The sequence below is a fragment of the Aulonocara stuartgranti genome, assembly GCF_965226115.1.
Source record: "Aulonocara stuartgranti genome assembly, chromosome: 23".
NCBI classification, from domain to species: Eukaryota; Metazoa; Chordata; class Actinopteri; order Cichliformes; family Cichlidae; genus Aulonocara; species Aulonocara stuartgranti.
In genome coordinates, this window is record NC_138958.1 from 4860732 (window position 1) to 4880828 (window position 20097).

The following is a 20097-nucleotide window of genomic DNA, read 5'->3' on the forward strand; positions in this document are numbered from 1 at the left end:
CAGATTGTTCAAATATGTGGGTTCAATTTAGAAAATGAAATAAAAATGCAGCTAAATGCAATATAATGTGCATACATAGTAGTTGTGTATAAAAAGGGAAACGCCAGCAACTTCTGAAAAAAAAAATTAAAAGTGGAGCATCTTTTGTGTCTAAAGCTCTGTGGTGTGTTTGACTGCTTAAACAAAGAGACTGCTGTGCTGAATATGCTGCTTTAATGCAGCCTCGGTAAAAACTAAAAATGTGACTGTCTCCCATAAAATTAAGGTAACACTTACTACTGTTAACAACACGAGTCTGTAGTTATTATTGCATCTTGGAACTTCTTTAAGTCTTCCAAATTAGTGCTAGGGCAAGCAGAAATCACAGCTTCATCAGGAGATTGCAGTCAAACACGCAAATCAAATTGATTCTCAACTGCTAGATAAGGAAAAACAAGGCAGGGGGAAAAAAACAGAGTGCAACAGGGTTGTTGCCCAGTTTACTGTGAAAAGATTTCAGGGATCAATAGTACCAGCATCTCATCCACTTTCACAACAACAACAAAAAAAATTTCTGAACTGTGAGGACCCTGTGTATGGATAAAAAGTTTTAGAAAACAATTTCAGACAAACGAAATGGAAGATAACAGACAGGATGATGTAGAGATCGCAGGTTTAGTTTATGCTCTCGCTGACACACACATGGAGACACTAAGGGAGCAAAGCCACATTGCAGACAATCTAGGTGATGTAACAAACACAAACTTTTTTGTTAAAACTTGCAAGCTCAATTAAAAAGGTAGCAAATACTGTATTCTGACCACAACCACGCTCCAGCCCAGGAACATAAATAACAGATGTCATAGGTTGCCACTTTGTCTATCGAGTTTTTTTAAATTATTGTTTAAAAAATTTAGATTCAGCCATGGAAATACAAAGCGAGGGCAAATATACAAGATGCTAGCTAACAATGGACAGAGGCATGTCAGATTTAAAATTGTTTTAAACTACAAATATTAAGATCACATAACAAAAGAATTGTACAAATGTTCAAACAGCATCTAGCTAAAGCTGACCCACTGATTGCTTTTGGGTAACTACAGTCAGTGTGCTAGGGTAGCAGTGACAACCAATAATATTCGGCTTCAACACAGGTCTTATGACAGTACATAAGACCTGTGTTAGATAGCCTGTGTTATCTAACAATAGATTTTTTTCAAATGTCAGCATATATACCCACCCTTCACTGGGAACCTGGGTTGCATGGAGAAGAAGGGATTGTTGTGATTTGGTCACTGTGCTTGCAGGATGTGGGTAGCTGTCAGTACAGCATCTGATCTAACAATTATCAATTATCTGACTTTTCTGCTAAACAAATCTGCTTAAAAAAAGTGTCAGCCAGCATGAGAAAGTCTTGCTTTTCCATCCAAGTGTGCACCCTGTAATTATGTCTAAAGGTTAAATATTGTGTTTTGCAGTTACTCACCACTTTCAAAGCATGCATCAAAAACCAGATGTCCTTTTCGTGGAGTTCCTGAGTATCCTGGTGGGCTCACCATCAGCTTGTTTACGTTGCCCACCAAGGCATCCTCTCCCCCAGCTTCACGGCCTAAAGAACAAGTGCAAAATGTAGAGTTTAACTTTACTCAAAGGAGTCTCCGACCACTGTGTGTAAACCCTTAGTTCCCAGGTGTATATGAAAATTTCATATAATATAATACAGTTGTTGTTATTAAAGTAAGGACAGGTATTTACTCCAATAGAAAAAAGAAATGGTTCCTTTTCTTATGTTGTTGTCATGTTGACTTTTATTAGAATGAAAAAGGAGACACACACACCAAGTCTATAAAAAATACAAGATATAAGGATAGGGATAACTAATTCACATAATGTTGTTGTTAAATGTGAAGCGCCACAACATCAACAGTATAAGAAGTGTTGATTTTATATATTTTATTGGTATTAGTAATTAGCACTAAGTGGTAATTAGGCTGTTCATTTCAACAGACAATTTCAACACATGGTTACTTTTCCTTGAACAAGTGAAGTACAACTGGACTTTTAATAAGTTAATACCGTAACTCATTTCCATTTCTTACGCCGTTGCTCGTTAATAAAATAGTAGTATATTTAGTTTAGATCTTTAAAATTAAAACAATAAATAAAGCTGCGTTTTGTACAAATATGCAAACAACAATAATCAGGAAGGTGGCAAAGAGGTTTTTTTCACAACTGTGGAGTCCAAAGATGGTAATTAATAAGATAAAATTAAAAAAAAAAAAGCATAAGTGAACTATGATAAACATGATAAAACCCCTGCCACAACAAATATTATTATTGGTTTAAATGTGCGTTTTGTTTGTTTAATCCTCCCCCCATTACAGTGGCGTGTACCATTTGTTAAGAACTGCTCATTTACGGTAGCTTTCATTTAGAAGGATAAGAGACAAACACCGGTTTTAATCACCAAGAGAAAACTTCAGATACAACGGAAAGCTAATTAGCTCCACACCAGCTCACTGCAGTCTGAGTAACAAAGCTAGCTAACACAATTTAACAAACAGTCTGCTCGGCTATGCAGCGGTTAACTTTGTCATGGCAGCAATTATCTAAACGCACATGTAGCTCATAATATGGTTGAATAAAGTCAACAGCAGCACAGCTAGCTCACGCTTGCTGGTGACAGGACTGTGTTTACATTTTTGCACCTGCTAGCTAGGAGGTTAACACGCTTAACGTTAGCGTCCATAAAAAGAGACCTAGCGAGCCAGTCACGCGCGCATATTATTGTGAGATAACGGGCTATCACGCGCGTCCCTCTGTTTGTATAGCAATGAACAGGTTGCCGTGTTAAAGCTCATATTTACACACCAGCGTCGACATCGCTAACAGTGTTCTCCTCCATCTTCCTCTCCATCTGCTACAAAGCAGCCGACGCTCTCTGGGAGTTACCACGGCAACGGAGCAAAAGGAAGCAGGAGAGGCGCTGCAACCTTCATCAGGGAGCCGCTGCACAGAAGACACCCAAGAAATCGGTTCTCCCGGGCAATGAGTAAGTAATAAACCCGGTGTTTGATTATGTTTGTTTAGTGGTTACAAAAATCATTAAATATTAAATATTAAATATTGAAAGTAAGCTGTGATTTATCAAAGCATGGTTGGTTCAGGACAAACAAAAAACTGCAACTCTGAAAAGGTCACTCACAGAATTTCAAGTTAGTAAGAAAGGAAGTGAAGTTTGTGACTTTTGTTCTTGAGAAGGACTGTATACGCAAAGTGTTTTACAATATAAACTAAAATACATGGATAAAACCAAACATGCACAGGTAGGTCCAAAGCTTCTTTTTAAAGTTATCAGCAGGGTCGACCGATCTTAAATCCATTGGAACTTGGAAGCACACCATGAAAAGCACAATCTCCAGCACCTGGATCTAGGTATAGCCAACAAGTATTAATCAGCTGATCTACTATATGAAGTTTGGATGAAGTAGTTTACTAATCTAGGGAGGCATCTGACCATGAGGAGCTCTGAAAGTGGTCACTAATATCTTAAACTGAACTCTAAAGTTTAAGAGGAGCCAGAGGAGTGTAAATAAGACACAACTGGTGTCACCCAGAAGGTCGAAGTCCCTGGAAAACTTCGGGAGTAAGCCTTCCTTCTTATTACACATGCATTTCAAACGTATACTGAATTAACATCAAGGCTAAGAGTAATTAAATAAAATGGTGGAAAACCTTTATGGTTCAAGATTTGATATCTTGCAATTCTTCTTCTAACACACACACACACACACACACACACACACACACACAAATATACATTCAAAAGAATAAATAAATAAATATTTTTTAAAAACCTAGTTTTATGTTGGATTCATGGCACTGGATAAGTTTGTCCTGCTTTTCAGGATGATGTACAGGCTATGGCTGTAGTGAGTATTCTTTCTAAAGTGTCCGTTAAGCTGTTCACTGATGCTTCCTAGCTGGATGCCAATAGATGGTTAGAATTTGGCAGTTTTTATCACCCACTGCAAAGCCCTGTGGTGTTGCCCCATGCACAAGCCATACAAGTACACCAACAATGTACACTGGCGACATTTACATTCTACAGGAATCAGTAAACTAGACAAGACTCCCATTGCAAATTAAATAGTAATCTGTATACTGCACCCTCCTCAGTTTTATTGCAGTCATACCTGAAATAAACCTCATTTTGAAGGTATTTTCAGAGAAAAAGCCAATCAATGCAAGCAGCAGCCAGAGATTCTGAATTATCCTGCAGATTGATTAAAGCTGGAGATTTTCTAGACAATTGGAGCAGAGATGTCATCAAGGCCAATCAAGCCTGGCCCTATTCCTTTCCCATTACAAAGGCTGCACCTGATTAAGTACATCAAATGAGCAGCGGCACAACTCCTGGAGCAAGAGCATACAGGCTGCTGCAAATTTTCAGGTTATAAGCTGTGTGTAACAGGACTAAATGAATAAGACAAGAGAGAGGGCAATGGGTTTTTTTTCCCCATGTGCATGTGTGATCTGTATTTGATGTCGAGCATCAACAGGCCACTGAGTAGATAGGTCGGACTGATTATTTCTCAGATGACAGGAAGAGAATACTGGGCTCCTGTGTAATATTTTGTTAAAATTGAAAATTGAATAGCTGTCCGCCATGCCATGTCATTCCTTTAACACTATGCCAATTAAAGAGCTGTACGGTGGTACAATCATTCATTTTCAAGAGAGAGATTGAAATTAAATTATGGAGCATGAGAAGAATGAATTAGACACGCTACATGTTCCCTTGTTTCTCAGCTCTTATCAAATAGAGAGGCTGCATGGGAGTGTTCGGATGTTCCATAAGATCCTGGCTATGGATACTCGGTGTAACTACATCTCATGGCTGAAACTCACATCAGTTTGTGAAAGACAAAATTTTATTCCAAAAACTTACCTGACATTATAACAGTACCTGTGAAATAATGGTATCCTGCAGTGAAAGTTAGGACAGGACATAAAACTTGTTTTATCATTTAAATGCCTATGCACATTAGCGATATTACAGGAGAACGAAAAGGTGCATGAAATCTTTTTATGGCTTTCCTCTTCTTTTAAAGCTTTACATTCAACAATAGTGTGTCCTCTTAAAAAATGCCTGAAGAAGTTGAAATCTTTCTTTCTCCCCAAGTTGCATGTGTGCTTTACTTCTACTTACTGGTGTCTGCTCAGTGGATCACCGAAACCAGAATAACACAAAAGAGAGGTTCCACACATGTTGACTCTCAAATTTTAATTATCTCTCATGACAGTGTATTTTCACACGCCTATAAAAATATATTTGACCCCTCTGAACATACGATCGTGCTTCACATGTAGACAGTCCTGTCATGGTTAGTGTGGCTTGGTAGTGACTGGATTACACACCTCATCATTTAAATCAGTGGAAAAAATATACAAAAAATATATTTTTTCATTCTTTCAGAAAGATAGTCTTTCTTCTGAATCGCAAACTGATCAAATGAGTCAGCATTTGTAGCTTTGTGCCACAAAAAAAACACTGACACAAAGAATTTCTGTGAGGTTTTTTTTTTTTATCCCGGCATATGTGTATTCAAGAGGACGAAATCTGTGTTTTTCTACATTTGTATTCCAGCAACTACAGGGAAATCCTTTTTACTCCAGCCAGCTGAGGACATCCACGCATATAGTCCATCATCGATGAAGAAACAAGTCATGCAAAAATAAAAAACACAGGGCACAAGAGGCTCAGAGTTGGAGATGGGCAGTTGTGTGAGGCCGGGTGCGGAGGGCTTAGTAGGGAAGTAGAGACCATCCGGCAGTACATAGAGAATCACTATGGTGACAGCAATCAGGGGGCTCAGGGGAGTGAGGCTGGGTCAGAGAGGAAGGCTTGAGAGGCAGCTGACTGAGGAATCAGCTCTCACTCTGAATGATTCAACTGACAGCTCCCCCCAGGGCTGTGCCGGACCAGCCGTCCCCAGAGACCGCGGCTTTACGGAACAGGGATGCGGCTAGCAGTCCTTTTCTAAGGAAAAAATAAATAAAATAAGTGGAATTGGAGCCAAGACGGCGCAACAGTGCCATAACATAGTAATGCTGTTAATGACACCATCACTTAACTTGCTACAGCGAGCAATTTTCTTTTAAAGAAAAGGAAAATGTGCTAATTTAAAACATGTAAACAATATTACGTGCCGCATCCTTGATGTGAGTGTGAGTCTCTCTACATATATTTCCCTCCCCTGTTGACATAAACATCGGTTAAAAGTAGCAATTTGCTAACACACTGCTTTACACCTTACCATTACCCCTTCTATCATCCATTCATCATCACCCACTCCTCTCCCTTTATCTGACACTTTCTCTGTCTGTTCCTCCCTCTCTCCACTGTGCTGGACAGCATCCACCTAAACAGATGGTTCAGTGTCAATAGGCTGCTATTAACTGGCCGCTCTCCCTGCTCTGATCCAAGACAGCAAAAAGCACATTTAAAGCACTGGGAATAAATGCTGTGCCACACTCATGAAGCTAAGATTTGATTAGCGCAGACGACGACGAGCCCATTTACTTTAAAACCGTCACCCTCATAAGCTACTTTTTTTTCTGTTAGTTTCTCAGAAATAAGCACAAATTGCATGTTTACCACATCAGATGCAGGTGTGGTATTTTTTTTATGTATTGTTGACTGAGTTCAAGGATCTAGTGACTCATATTCTTGGCTCACATCCCCTTAATATTTATTTATTTTGCTTTTCTCTTCCATAGTTCGGATCTCCTGCCATGTCTGTGACTAGCTGCTTCGTCATCTCTGTGCCACACCCTGCTGAGGAAAAGGACAACTGCCTGACCTTGAGGCTTGCATCTGCTCAACCCTCACTTTTTCCATCGCTGGTAGATATTAATAAGAGGTACCCTTAATTTCCACTCCCTTGTGGTTCCTCCTCAGAAGGTGCAGATTTGACTACATTCCATTACTTTATTTTTTAGCCACATGAAAGAAAGCACTAAATGCTTCCTTCTTTCCGGAAAGCCTTGATAGCCCTTTTTCAAATGTAATCTACATCATAATTAGACCCAAACAATATGAGTTTTCGCACTTCCTAGAATATTAGTTAATGCCGGTTGAATGTTCGATCTGACGATGAAGCGAGAGCCAGTCTAAGTATAAATGTTCCTTTACAATCTGCATCTGTGTGTTATAGACACACCCAAAAAGAGGAGAGAAGAGGATAATATGAAAGGAAAGATAGGAGTGGCACGGAGAGGAAGGGATGTGGCGGCGATGGTGTCGCTGCTGCTAGAACAGTCTTCCCACCTTGTGGTAGCACGGAGAACTGTAGCTGCCTCAGTGCATGAGCAATGGGGGATGAGAGAGAGATGGAGTGAGAGAGATAGAGCGAGAGCATAGGAGAGAGCCAGAGGGAGCGATACACAGAGAGAGCGAGAAAGAGAGAGAGAGAGAAAAAAGGGAGGGGAGTTTAAACTAAGTGCAATGTTTTGGGACAGGCTAATCTGTTAGTGAGCAGTGTGAGGATCGGAGCGTATTGTGTGAGCCAGTGTGCGGGGGACAGATAAGGGAGCCAGCCAGCCCGACCCACCGACCCACCGACTGCCTGACTGCTTGTTTTAATGTGCTGACTCTGGGGAGATTTTAAAAGACAGCATATTGACTGCTTAGACGTGTGCGGAGACCCTGGACACAAACGCCACCACTACAGCCACAACGAGCAGAAGTGCATCAGCAGACAGGGGAGAAAGAGACAAAAACTAGAGGACTGAAATATCACAACTCCAGAATCAGAAAATTAAAGAGGATTTTTTTATCCCCCTCTTTTTAAATTGATTTGATTTTTTTCTTTCTTTCTTTTTTTGTGTTCCTGGGACTGACTCCCAACTGTAGAAAAAAAAAGAGGAGGTAGGAGCAAAAACAACAACAACAACAACAAAAAAACTGAAGAAAATCTGAAAATAAAAGGACAGAACGAAAAAAAAAAAGCACCGAATCTGAACATGTTCGAAATAAGCCGAACACTCAACGCTGCTTTGTTGAGCAATGAGGTAAAGACATTTGGATTTGCTTATTCCCTCCGCACCTCACCTGTGTGTGTCTGCTGCCAACCATTCTGTCATGTGTGTTATCGTATGTCAGTGTGTGTGCGCGAGTCTTTACACTTCTATATGCTCGTAGCTAGAAGACAGAGGGGATGATTGATAACAGCAGCTGTTTATTATATTTCCCAGCACGATGCTTGGTGCAGAAAAGGGGACCGCAACGCTTCTCACCCTCACTCATCCCGCCTTGTAATAATAAATGGCGAGCCAGTGTCTAGACTTTATATCCTCCTATTGTAACAAAACTAAGGTAGCCTTTAAACCCATCAAACATAGGCTTGCTTGTGAAATTGTCCACCTGGGGCTAAAATTGCTTGTGTGCCTTCATGTGCGCCTACGGTATGTCTGTTAGCGCGAGTGCGTATGGCTGTGCGTATGCTCACACGTGCATTTGTGTGAAAGCAAAGGGTTCTGTAATGCCCCTCTGCCTCCCTCTTTCTTCATGTCCCCCACCCCCCACACTCCCTCTTCTGTCCTTTACCATCGTCCTTCCTACCTGCTGTTATCTGCTCTCCTTCCCTTTCTCTCACACCTATTCTCTCTCTCTCTTTTTTATCCCCCCCCCCCCCCCCCCTGTTTCTGTCTCTGTCCTCCCTTCTCCTCCCGTGTCTCTGTATGAGTGTGTGTGTTCTGTGAGCAGCATCTCAAGATGATGGCGAGGTACGGGCAGCTCTCGGGACTAGCAGCCAGTGGCGTGGGCTCCGTCCCTGAGACGCACTCGCCGCTATTTCCCAGGGATCTCCTGTCATCGCCAGCCCAGATGGGCTACAGGTCACCCCTGGTAAGAGGATAGACAGACCAATATTTATCTCCATCCTTTTAATGAATGATGGCATAGGAACAAGAAGTGAATCAGGGAGAAGCGATGGTAGTGGTAGTAGTAAGTGTGTGTGATAATTGTGTGTGTGTGTGTGTTGAGGAAAAGAACAAAAGGGCAGAAAGAGAGCAAATCAATTGTGGAATTCTGCCTGTATCCCCAATGGATAGTATTAGTAAATATTTACATTGTTATGTTTGTTCAATTATGGACGCCTACTCTGTCTTTAGCCTCTGCCAGTCAGACTGTTATCAAGGGAATTTGAGGTGTTTGTGTGTGCGTGCATGTGTGTATGTGTGCATTTGTGAGTGTAATATATTTCCTGTTTGTTGAATTTTGTCAATGTTGTTAGGAATCTAAAATATTCATTTATCTGCTTACTGCCTGACGATGAATTAATTGATGTGTAGTAAATTAAAAAGAGGGCCACAAGCGCAGCTGTTAAAATTCCAGACTTTTTACGACAACCTCGACATTCAACGAATGCATTTGAACACCCTGAGGAGCCCGTGTGTGATTTTAGAAGACCGGTCAAATCAGTTAGATTTCAGTTAACGTCTGAGAAAGCCACGTTAGCAAGCGGAGGCAGAGAGACTGTAAATAGTCGGGATATTTTGCGCCGGAGTCAACATTACTCTGCAATTTACATAGAAACGATTACTTCAGGGGAACGGGAACGAGAGAGAAAAAGGGGCATGAGAAAACCCTGAGCGTTTAGGCAAAAGAGCTGTAAGAAAATCCCTGACTCGCCGCATTAAAGCGACATGAAGCTGTGGGTGTCTAATCTGCTGTGGGCTCTTCATTGGTTCGGCTCCCCTTCAAACTGGCTCAGATCCACACCCCAGAGCCTCCCGGAAGCCATCATAACCCACTGTCATGCTGCTGACTGTATCCAGGGGTTTCCGTCAAGTGTATGCAAATACACGGCGAGGATAAGCATTGAAATGCGTCCGCAAGGAGCTGAGCTTCAAAACTGTTTTTCCACTTTGCCTTTTTGCTTTGAATTCTTACGCCAGTTCAAAGACATCTGTCCAGTGCTTAGTTATTATACACAGCACAAAGCATGTGTTTCCCACTGCCCGTTCAGACTCACAACAGTGTTATCAGCTCTTTGCATAAAGCTGCCAGACCATGAATTTTTTCCTGAAACCAACGGAACTAATTACTTCAGTTTATTATGTGAATGGGATTGACATGTAAACATTTTTTGACTGTTATCAGCATCTTATTAGATGGAATTTTAAAGAAATAACCAGTCGGTCGCAGGGTGGAGCATGATGAGCAGATGACTAATTGCACATTGCATTAAAATTTACAAACAGCATAAAAATTTTTTTTAATTCAACACATTTTTATTATTAACTGAGTGACAGTCGGGTCCTCATCACAAATAGCTTCATTTCTAGTAAAATGGTTCTTTTTGGGCATTTTGCACATTCGCCATCAGTGTGTTTCTAGCAATGAGCCACATCCCTGTGTGTGTGTCTGTGTGTGAGCGATCAAGCGCCTAGGTAGGCGCATACACTTGTGTATTTGTTTGACAACGTGCGCGTGTATGCCTGCGCATGATTACCCTGGTTAAAAAAGACCATCGTTAAAGTGATTAATGGTGCCTTCATTAAGCACAGCAAGATCATTTGCATACATTAGATGAATGTGCTGGAAGATTCTGGTGGCTTTGGTGTGTAGAGCCTCAAAAGCAGCAACCTCTACCTTGGTGCTTTTTTATTTGTTTTGTCTTTTTAATTGTGCAGCGGCAGCCAAACATTGCTTTACCTTTTAAAAAGAGGCAAATTCATTATTTAGCAAAATTCTTTGTCATTTAATCAATCCAACAGTTTAATATTGTTACAATTTAAAATTAAGACACTGGATTGATCTTCTATTGGTGTAAATTACTACTTTGATAAATGGATAAATATCTTGTTTAGCTTCAGTTTGTTTAGAGCATTCACGTGCGTGTTTGTGCTAAACGTTTCTGCCTGTGTGTGCGCATGTTCACAGTCTTACGTCTCGCGTTTTAAGCTCTAGGACAACGTGTTTAAGAGAGCATCCAAAAAATTAAATTCTGAATCTATTAGAACACACGCAGCAGACAGAGGAGCATAAAATTAATGAAGCTCAAATGCAAATCTTACGCCGGAGTAAGCACACCCACCACATCGGTTTACAGCACTAGAATGACCTGGTTGACCACCTTGGGCAAAGGGGGTAAAATGTAGATAACGTGTAGAAAAACTTAATTGTAAATGATTCAATTTTTCAGTCACTGGAATCTAATTTTCAAAAGCCCACATCTAAAAACCTGCAGTGCACCGTGCTTCAGAGCTGAATGCTGTTAATTTGTAGAAAGCTCCACTGATTACCCACTGCAGGCAGCTGCTGTTCTCTATGTGACACAAGGCTTTGTTTGACAACTCCAATCTTTAATGTTTCAACATTTGAAAAAAAAAAAAAAAAAGAAGCTGCCTAAAGCCGTTCATCAACAACGCAGCAACAAAAAGCAAAGAGGGACAAAGAAGAGAAAGGGGGCTACCATAGCTGTTGGCAAACGTGTGTAGCCACGGTATATTAACAGCCAGCAGATAGTTAGAGGTCATCTCTATTTCATAACAATGATTAGCTTCTTCCATCTGCCGCTCACTGCATTTCCCCTCTACTTGATTGCAGTGTTCTCTGTATCCAGGAAATTAGTTCATTTGTGCTCCACAACCCTGCTGTCACTGAGGCACAAACAGGTGCAGCAGACTGAGCGACGCCACAGAGGGAAAACAACGTTCACAGGAAGGGAAACGGAGATGGAGATATGTGCAAAAGCAAGAATCGACCGAAATAATCGCGAAACAAGTACGATGGCAGTTAATTAACATTGAGATCTGACAAAAGCAAATGCTGCTGGTTTATAATATTTTGAACCATTAATTTATCTGCCAAGCAGCTGAGAATGAAAAGTGTAAGGAAAAAGGTGCTAAAGCGAGAAGGCCAGTAATATTCTCTTTATAACTGTAGCACAATAATATGGTTTGAAGCCGTGCTTGTTTTAGCCAAGCTTGTTTAGCTATAGGGGGCTATAAGAGGAGGGGGGGGGGGGGGGGGCTAAAGCACATTATGACGGAAATATGCTAGAGAATTTACACGCAACATCGCAGGAACAGAAACTGTAGAGCTTACACGTATATGTGTGTGCGCGCATGTGTGTGTGTGTGCATCATGTCATGTTTGCACTTGATATGAGCACATGTGGTGTGTCAGTTACGAGGAGCACAGAGAGGGGCAATGCAAGGGGGGCCTGCAGGGTTCAGATTTGTTGTGTGTGTATGCACGTATAGTGACCACCAGTGCTGCAGGGAGGGCCTAGTGATCAGCAGCTGAGCCTGTGTCCCGCTGGGAGCCATCACTGCAGAATGGAGCAGGTGTCTGCAGGCTCATGCATACACACACACACACACACACACACACACACACACACACACACACACACACACACACGTGTATTTTCTCTTGTTTGCTTTTTTCCTTACTGTATTTTTTTCTCTCTTGGAGTCTTTTTTATTTTGTACAGCATAGCACATTCGAAAGCCTGTTAATGTGTGCAGCATACCGTCATTGACTGTCACCTTTTTTTCATGCTTATCCACTCTGTATACTAAACACAAACAATAGAGTACCCCACCAATAGGCCGCTGCAGTGTCATGTGTCCACGCCCAGCCAAAGGTCACCTGTGACTCCACTTATGTAACGGCAGTAGTAGGGCTCAGATCAGACATCTTCGAAGCGTGTAGTCCTCTAATTCAAATGTAAACAAAAAAGGTCACACCCACCACCAGAAAGTAAAGCAGAACCTGCTGTTATTCCCACACTGACTCACAAGCCTTTTAATACATGGATTAACTTAGTCATAGTCATCACAATTATCACAGTTTACGTTGTAGGGGATTATAATTCCGTAGTGGGCTTGTAAATTGTAGTGCGGATTTTACGTCACGTCTGTGGCCACATTTATGCAGTTCAGCACACTGAATGAAATAATCTCACTTCTTGCTGTTCAGTTTTCTTCCTTAATTCCAAAAAAATATTTAAAAAAATCCCAGGGCTGCCCTTTTGCCTGGCAATATATAACATTTAATTTCAGAAACAAATTTGTTCCCTCTCTTGGACAATGTTTTCACATCCAGCTGCTGTTATTTCATTTGGCTTAAGAGGATAAATACAGAAAGAATAATGCGACAGGCAAAACTGGAGAGAAAGAGCTATTGTGTTCCCGAATGTTGCGAGTTCTTCGTGTTTTGCTGTTTGCAAACAATAAATATGTAAAAATAGAAACTTTCTTCAGATGCTATTCAGAAGTGAAGTCCAAGGCAGAGGCTAAAATGTAATTTTAGGTCAACATATTTCTCCATTTAAAAAGCAGTTTATGCTGTGTGTGTTGAATTATTCAGGGTTAGTGAATTTATTATAAAACTGACAGTCAATGTACTACGGATATGTCAACCTTATAAACCTTGACAAAAGACGCATTAGCCAGTGTAAGACCTTTACTGCGCTGCCTCCATCTCTGATGATAATCTCATCAGATGGTTTAAGCTCAGTCTTCTCCTTTACAATAGACACAAATTTATAATGCAAACAAAATCCCCTTTACAAAAAGAACATTAGATAGTCTCTTTTTTTGCCCATTTTGTAGGTGAGAACTCATTTTAAGATCAGCGATGTGAGGAAATGGGCCTCATTGTTGACAGCCAGACGCCTGTTGATGCTGAGCTGACAAATGGTGCCGATACTTGAGCGATTGTCTGCGTTTGAGATGCTGGCATTTTGATGAACAACACTGTTTTTTACTCTCTCAAAATTGATGGTTTCAAAGCCAACACGTTTTTATCGATTCGTTAATTGCCGGGGATGAGGCAAAGTATCCGTTGTCACAAATGATGAATGGCTGACTCGTGCAATAACGCAAATGAAGAATGACCGGTGACGTTAAAGCAGCTCACTGGTTTCTAACAGTTGGAGCATATGTTGGCTTGACTTAATGTATAAAAAATGATGGAGGGGGGTTTCCCCCGTTGATTAGCTTGCATAAAATGCAACCAAAATCCAGCTATACTGAAAAAACTCCTACAAATATATTTTGTCTGCGGTAAGGCTAACAACTAACAGCAGCAGCATCTTTATCTGCTAAACCCTCCATTAATTATAAATGTACCCTAATAGCATAGCATATGCAGTGTTTCTTGTATAATCTTAATATGTATGATTATTTGTGAAGTAACTGGGTAGATGTTAGAGAGTTACAAAATAAATGTAATTGCTATCTGGGAAAATTATGCAATTAAATCACAGTTACTAATAAACATACTGGCGGATATAAAGGGTTATATGGGGAATATAAAATCTGGGTTTTTTTGCATGTTATTGCAAAATTTACTTCATTTGGGATATTCGCTGATAACTTGGGTCAGCAGAGCCACCGTGATAAATTTGCATGCCAAATTTCAACAGCAGGATGGCTTACAACAAGTTATCTCTACTACTCAGGAGGCTCCGATCATTTGGCAGTATGAATTTAAATTTTGAGTGTTGCTTTTGATCGATTCTCTTGTTTGAATTTGCACCACCTCTTGGCTGCCAGTCAGTGCACATTGTTCTATCCTGAAACTCGAATACCAGGGCGGGTTGCCAAGTCGTTGGACAGGAACGGCTTTCGGGACCAGAAATTGAACAATATTTTCCTTCTAAAATTAGAAAGCGACGGTAATATTACTGGACAGACTATTTACCAGTGGCAGAAATGCTGTCAACATCATGGGGATTTATCTAGAACCTGTAGAAATCTTTTGTAATATAATATTTATATCCTTTTGGAAACATACATTTTATATGTTGCTTTCCTTTCAGGACTTTAAAATATTTACATTAGGTGTTGCTTTTTTAATAATCTGTACCTTATTACATTTGAAAACCAGCTCTCTCAAAACGTTCTTTTAACATCTTTTCTCGCAGAATTACATTTATTTATCCTGACTTAATGTTACAAAGCGAAGATTTACTACAGAATGTGCCTGGTGCCTTTTGTACAAAACGTCTTGGTATTTTCACAGGGGAAAATAATTTCTTGACTGTTTGCTTCTAATGACTTTTTTCTCTTTAATCGGCTAAATGCTCCAACGACGCAAAATAACCGAAACATGTCTCTAAGCATGTAGGCATTTAAACTGAAATCCAGTGGGGTTTTTCTTGTGCATTACCCACTCGCTTTTCTTCAAGCATGAGAAAGGGCGGTTAAGCATGAAGTGACATTTGGAGAGCTGGATTTGTGCGGCGTGGGCATGTTTTGGTGCACAGTGCCGATGGCCAGCTCAACGAAGGACCGTGGATGTGTCTAATTTCTGAAAGGTTATTTCTTATCAAAAGCCACAGTGGTGTAAATTATGCGGATCTGATAGCGTAGGGTTTTTGATGAGGTTTTAAACACCGCAGAGTTTCTAACAAAAAAGGGGACTCGTTTCTGCAGAAAGATGACTGCAGAAACGACAAAAAGTAAATATTGTACATAAAATGCTCGTAGAGTGAGCAGCGGCAATTAAAGAACCTCAAGTGGGAAACACTGCGCGTTCTGTGTTGCTGTAGGGTGTGTGTGTGTGTGTGTAAGTGGGGGGAGTTGTGATTAAAGCCTCCACCAGATGGACCACAGCGGTCGCCCTGTGAGCATGGCTGTACCCCGACCAGGATCAAACGCAAAACGGGCTGCCATCCTCACAGCCCCAGAGCCCACCAATAAATCCCCATGATCCACTGACCCACCACACTACGGCTTCATTTTACACATGCAGTTTATACTAGAGAGCACAACATCAACAGAAAGAGTGCAGCTCGGCGTCCTAATGATTGCCCCTCATCTTTTACTTCAACTATATGCAAATACGGATCTTTACATTATCTATACATCTACAGCTAGCGGAAACTTTATGATTACTGAGAGAGCTGTTGGCCTGCTGAAGTTGAATGTCACCCCAAGCTGTGGACCACTCTGTTGTCCAAATGGACACTAATCCACCAGAGTCCTGTTGAGAATACACTCTCGGTGCCAGAACACATGCCAGACTCAACAGCAAATGCATAGCTAAGCCTTTCTGGGCACCTACACAAGCCATCTCTCATTTGTGTTCCGTTACAACCTCAAAGACCATTATGACCATCATCTCTTTCATATAAAAGGGAGGGGCGATCACAGTGCTGGCTTAATAGGTTCGGTTTATATGCATTCATGTGTAGATTTGGTGTATTTATATATATTTCCTGATATTTTCACGCATTAGAAAAAAGAAGAAGTAGAAAAACAGCAGGGATTTTGAATTAAAACAACAAACGAGGACTGTAAGAGTGCAGAGTTTACATAGTGGCTGAACAAGCACACACCCTCAGATAGAGACAGCGCTTTCAAACAGCCCCCTGTCACATCTCTGCAGCTTGCAAAGCTCCAGCCATACCAAACAGCTTTGAGTTAAAGTTGAAGAAAGTGGCTGTGACAAATGCAGCACAGCCTTGTTCCGGGATCAGCGTGAAGAATTCATTTCTGATCTAAGGAGTTTCTACGAGGGAGAGTGACACAGGCAGGGGTTAAGCTGACTGCGTATCATGCCCAGTGACACGGAGAGAAGAGGATGTAGGAGGAAAGCACCAACTAGATTAGCTCAATTTCACCAAAGAGGGGAAAAAAAGCCTTTAATGTGATGTACATTTAGTTAACATCCGCCATTCGAGGGATCCTCTTTCTGTCTCAGGTTACCGTGAGTTAACAGATTTGTAAATGGCAGGCCAGTGTGGGATTTACTCATTAGTTTTTCCAAGGAAAAAGATCATTCAAAATGAAAATTTACACGAGCAACATCAGAAACAAGGCATTCAGAGCACAGGGCTGTAACTCGTTTCGATTTGGTTACATTGGAACGCAGGATAAGTGCTTGATTTTTACAGCAGGTTTGAGATTTGTAATATTTGTTCACTTTGTACTCTTGTACATTTATCCCTTTTCTTCCAAAATAATTTAACATCATGTGCCCTTGGTCACTTAAATAAGATGCCATTGTGTTGATTCTGTTTGTCCTGCTTATAGACACGGGTTTTGTGGTAGGACTATGTCCAGCTGCTGTAATCCATTACTAAACTGCCAGAGCACTGTAGCCCAGTGGGGCCTGCTTTTGAGGAGAAAGAAAAGAGGTGATTTGACTGATGATGTAGGCACACCGCGCATCTGTGACTTACCAAGCATCAGCCAAATAGTGTGTACGATTTCTTCATGAAAGTAAACCTTCTCGTCTTAAAAATGAAACCAAGCAACAAAAGTCAGCAGAGTCCAAACTGCCCATTGTTGTCCAGAAACAGACATGTTATCGTGTTAATAGCGGTCTGGCAGCTAGACCCGGCGATGCTGATTTTGTCACTGGAGATAGGCAAGCTGAAGGCTGTGATTCTCATTTGTTGATTGTTACCGGCAGAGGGTGGACACCTGCCAGGAAAGAGGCAGTCATCAGTCTGAGTAGCACAGCAAGATGCTTCTACTGCCAGAACTTCAATAGAGCAACTAAATCTATCCTTCAAGGGCAAATCAAAAAGATCCTAAGTGAACCACGGCACACCGAGGAGGGTGCGCTGAGCTATTAAATGTATTAGGCTGTTTTACTGCGTCGACTGCTGTGAATTATGGGATGTTTTTAAACCGAAATTAACAAGGCCTGATAAGTATTTTATTATTCTCCACGGGTCTGTTAAAATACCGTTTTGTCCTCAATTACTGTGTTTTGCCATACTGCGATAATTCAGGTTCGTACTGTTTTCTGTCGGAAGACGAGTTTTTCCTTCCAAACACAAGTTTTCCTTCTCTTGTTAATTATCAAGGTATTTTCTTCCAGCACTTTGAGGTAACACCTCAACTGGCAGCTTCACTTCTCTCCCTTTAAATAGAAGCCTTATTATGCAGAGTGAAACATAGGACAGGTGTTGAAACACTGCGTGTGACAGTTAACAAGACTCAAACCGAGAGCACCCACAATTATCACTGTCTGCACACTGCATACTCAAACCGAACCTGCTATACGGCGTACGCTATTCTTCACCTGCTCTTTCGCACTTGTTACCAGAACGCTAGGTGTTGGCTGCTTCCAGAGTATAATGTGTAAGCACAGCTTTAGTATGTGTAATTGTGCAAACCTCTCCCATTGCGCGTACACAAACAGATCCTTCTGGGTGTGGCAGAGATGTAGCGTCTTGAGTTTGTGCAGGAAAATCAGAATGAGTAAAAGAGTAAGTGGAACTACGCAGTCTGCAGTTAATCCATTAAGGTCTGTGACTAGGAGGGGTTTAGGGAGGAGAAGCTGGGCTGAAGAGAGGGCAGGAAGAGTTCATGACAATTAGCCAGCTCTCTGCTTTCAGAATTAGCAGGTTGGAAGCACAGGATGAAAATACTTCTGAGGTGCAGGCCTTACATCTCCAGCTGTACAACAGAGACTGTGTGAGAGTGTGACACGCTCCATGAATAAAATTTTTGTGTATGCCTAGAATCAGCTGTCCTTTTTGTGTGTGTTTATGGATAAGAGCCAGAGCCAATAAGCGAGATGGGGCTTCACATTGCTGACAGTGTGGCTGGCCCTGCTGGGTTATAGCCACAAAAGCTTTTTAACTTTCAAAATGTTGCAAAAGGAAAGAAATATCATTTATCTGCTTAAAAACGATTTAGCGATCAGTCATCATCTAAAAGGCCAAATAATGCATCCAATCAAAACTAGGCACTTTTTGTGCAAAGTATGACAAAATGAAAATGCAATTAAGAAGAGTAGCCCGTTTAGTTATTAGCATTAATTGCTTTTTTAAATTTATCCAGTGCTGCATTGCAGTTTATGTGCGCTAGACATAAACTGTACATAAAGACAGGCCAGATCCACGAGATAATGAGCTGTACTGTAATATACAATCTGGAGAGTATCTCAACATGAATGCCCTTGATAGAGTATCTTAACCACTCCCCCCATCTGTCCACGCACAATATTATAATGCTCAGTGTATGTCCTTAAGTATGGCAGCAACATGGCTCCGTCTTTGATATGCGTCTGTGTACAGAACCTGCACGCACTCCATAACACCGCGCACGGGAAAGAACAGATTGTGTTTATAGCTGGTAGTCACTTTCATTGCCTTTTAAAATCATTGTCCTGTAGCGCAATCTAGCAAAATGACACACAAAGCAAGACAACTGCGAGGGACTATTTTCACTTTCAAATCATATTCTCATTTAGAGAAAAGGTTATTTGGTTTATATTACAGTGGAGAGAAAAACAACCTCCAAACACTGTCTATTATGAAATAAGAAAATTATCACCCACTTTATTTTACTGCTTCTACACACTGGCAGTTAAAAGTTGACAAAACACATAGACAAAATTTAAAAAAAAAAAAATAGGCGTGATTTGTATGCAAGTCACTGCCATAGATTTGACTTTCTACTCCTTACAGTAGGGAATTAAAATGCAACAATAAAAACACAGTTTGGTCAAGAATATTAAAGGCTGTTGGGTGGAGAATGTCTTTTCCTGGGTCCTACCCAAAGCCTTTATTAAACTCAAAGGTCAGCGCAGGAGGATAAAAGATGGATAGAAGACGGAGGGTTTGTTGCCTGTACTATTCAGCTGCAAATTTTGCTTCTCTCTGCTCTGTGGCAGAAAAGATAAAAAGCACATCACAAAGGAAGAGAGACAGAGATGCACTTCTATTTTAATCCATTTTCATTGTGCTTCATTCTACATTACTCTGCCTCTCTTATGTTATGTACCGTGTGATCAGTACAAATCTCCAGACTGCAAGTGCCAGCATATTTTTTTATTCTATCTGAAACAATAGCGAGCTTGTTCAGCCCATCTTTCCCCCTTGTGCACGTGCATGTCTACTGCTCCGACCTAATGGAAGGCGTAGTAAGGTTTCTCATTAGTATGTCAGCCACATGGCTTGGTTAGCTAGCTAGTTGTAGCTAAACAGACAGGTGGACGTTAGGGAAGAAGCAGAGAAACTGGGAAGCTTTAGTTCAGTCCTAACACATTTTTTCCCCCTGTTTTTTTAACAGTGTTTTTTTTTCCCCACTGTGTTCATTTGGGAGCTAATTTGTCAACCTACTTGAGTGTAT

General features: G+C 41.0%; 2 protein-coding genes across 5 annotated transcripts in view; one reads left to right on the forward strand and one right to left on the reverse strand.

Moving 5' to 3' along the window:
• The window catches only part of agbl4 (AGBL carboxypeptidase 4), a 344683-nt gene extending 341748 nt beyond the window's left edge, over positions 1-2935 (reverse strand). The window contains exons 1-2 of the mRNA XM_082525172.1: positions 2851-2935; positions 1466-1588 (exon numbers count right to left, since the gene is read on the reverse strand). Coding sequence (XP_082381298.1) covers positions 1466-1588; positions 2851-2896 — 169 coding nt within the window. The 5' untranslated portion in view covers positions 2897-2935. The remainder of the gene's footprint in view (positions 1-1465; positions 1589-2850) is intronic.
• Positions 2936-2944: 9 nt separating this feature from the next.
• The window catches only part of elavl4 (ELAV like neuron-specific RNA binding protein 4), an 81263-nt gene continuing 64110 nt past the window's right edge, over positions 2945-20097 (forward strand). For 2 of the 4 annotated variants that reach the window (XM_082525187.1, XM_082525188.1), the window contains exons 1-2: positions 2945-3031; positions 6763-6905. Coding sequence is in view for 2 of the 4 variants with exons in the window: in XM_082525178.1 (XP_082381304.1) it covers positions 8008-8055 (48 nt within the window). In the remaining 2 variants the exon portion in view is untranslated. Of the gene's footprint in view, positions 3032-6762; positions 6906-7355; positions 8056-20097 lie in introns of those variants that run through there. The other 2 variants (XM_082525178.1, XM_082525184.1) reach the window with 1 other exon arrangement.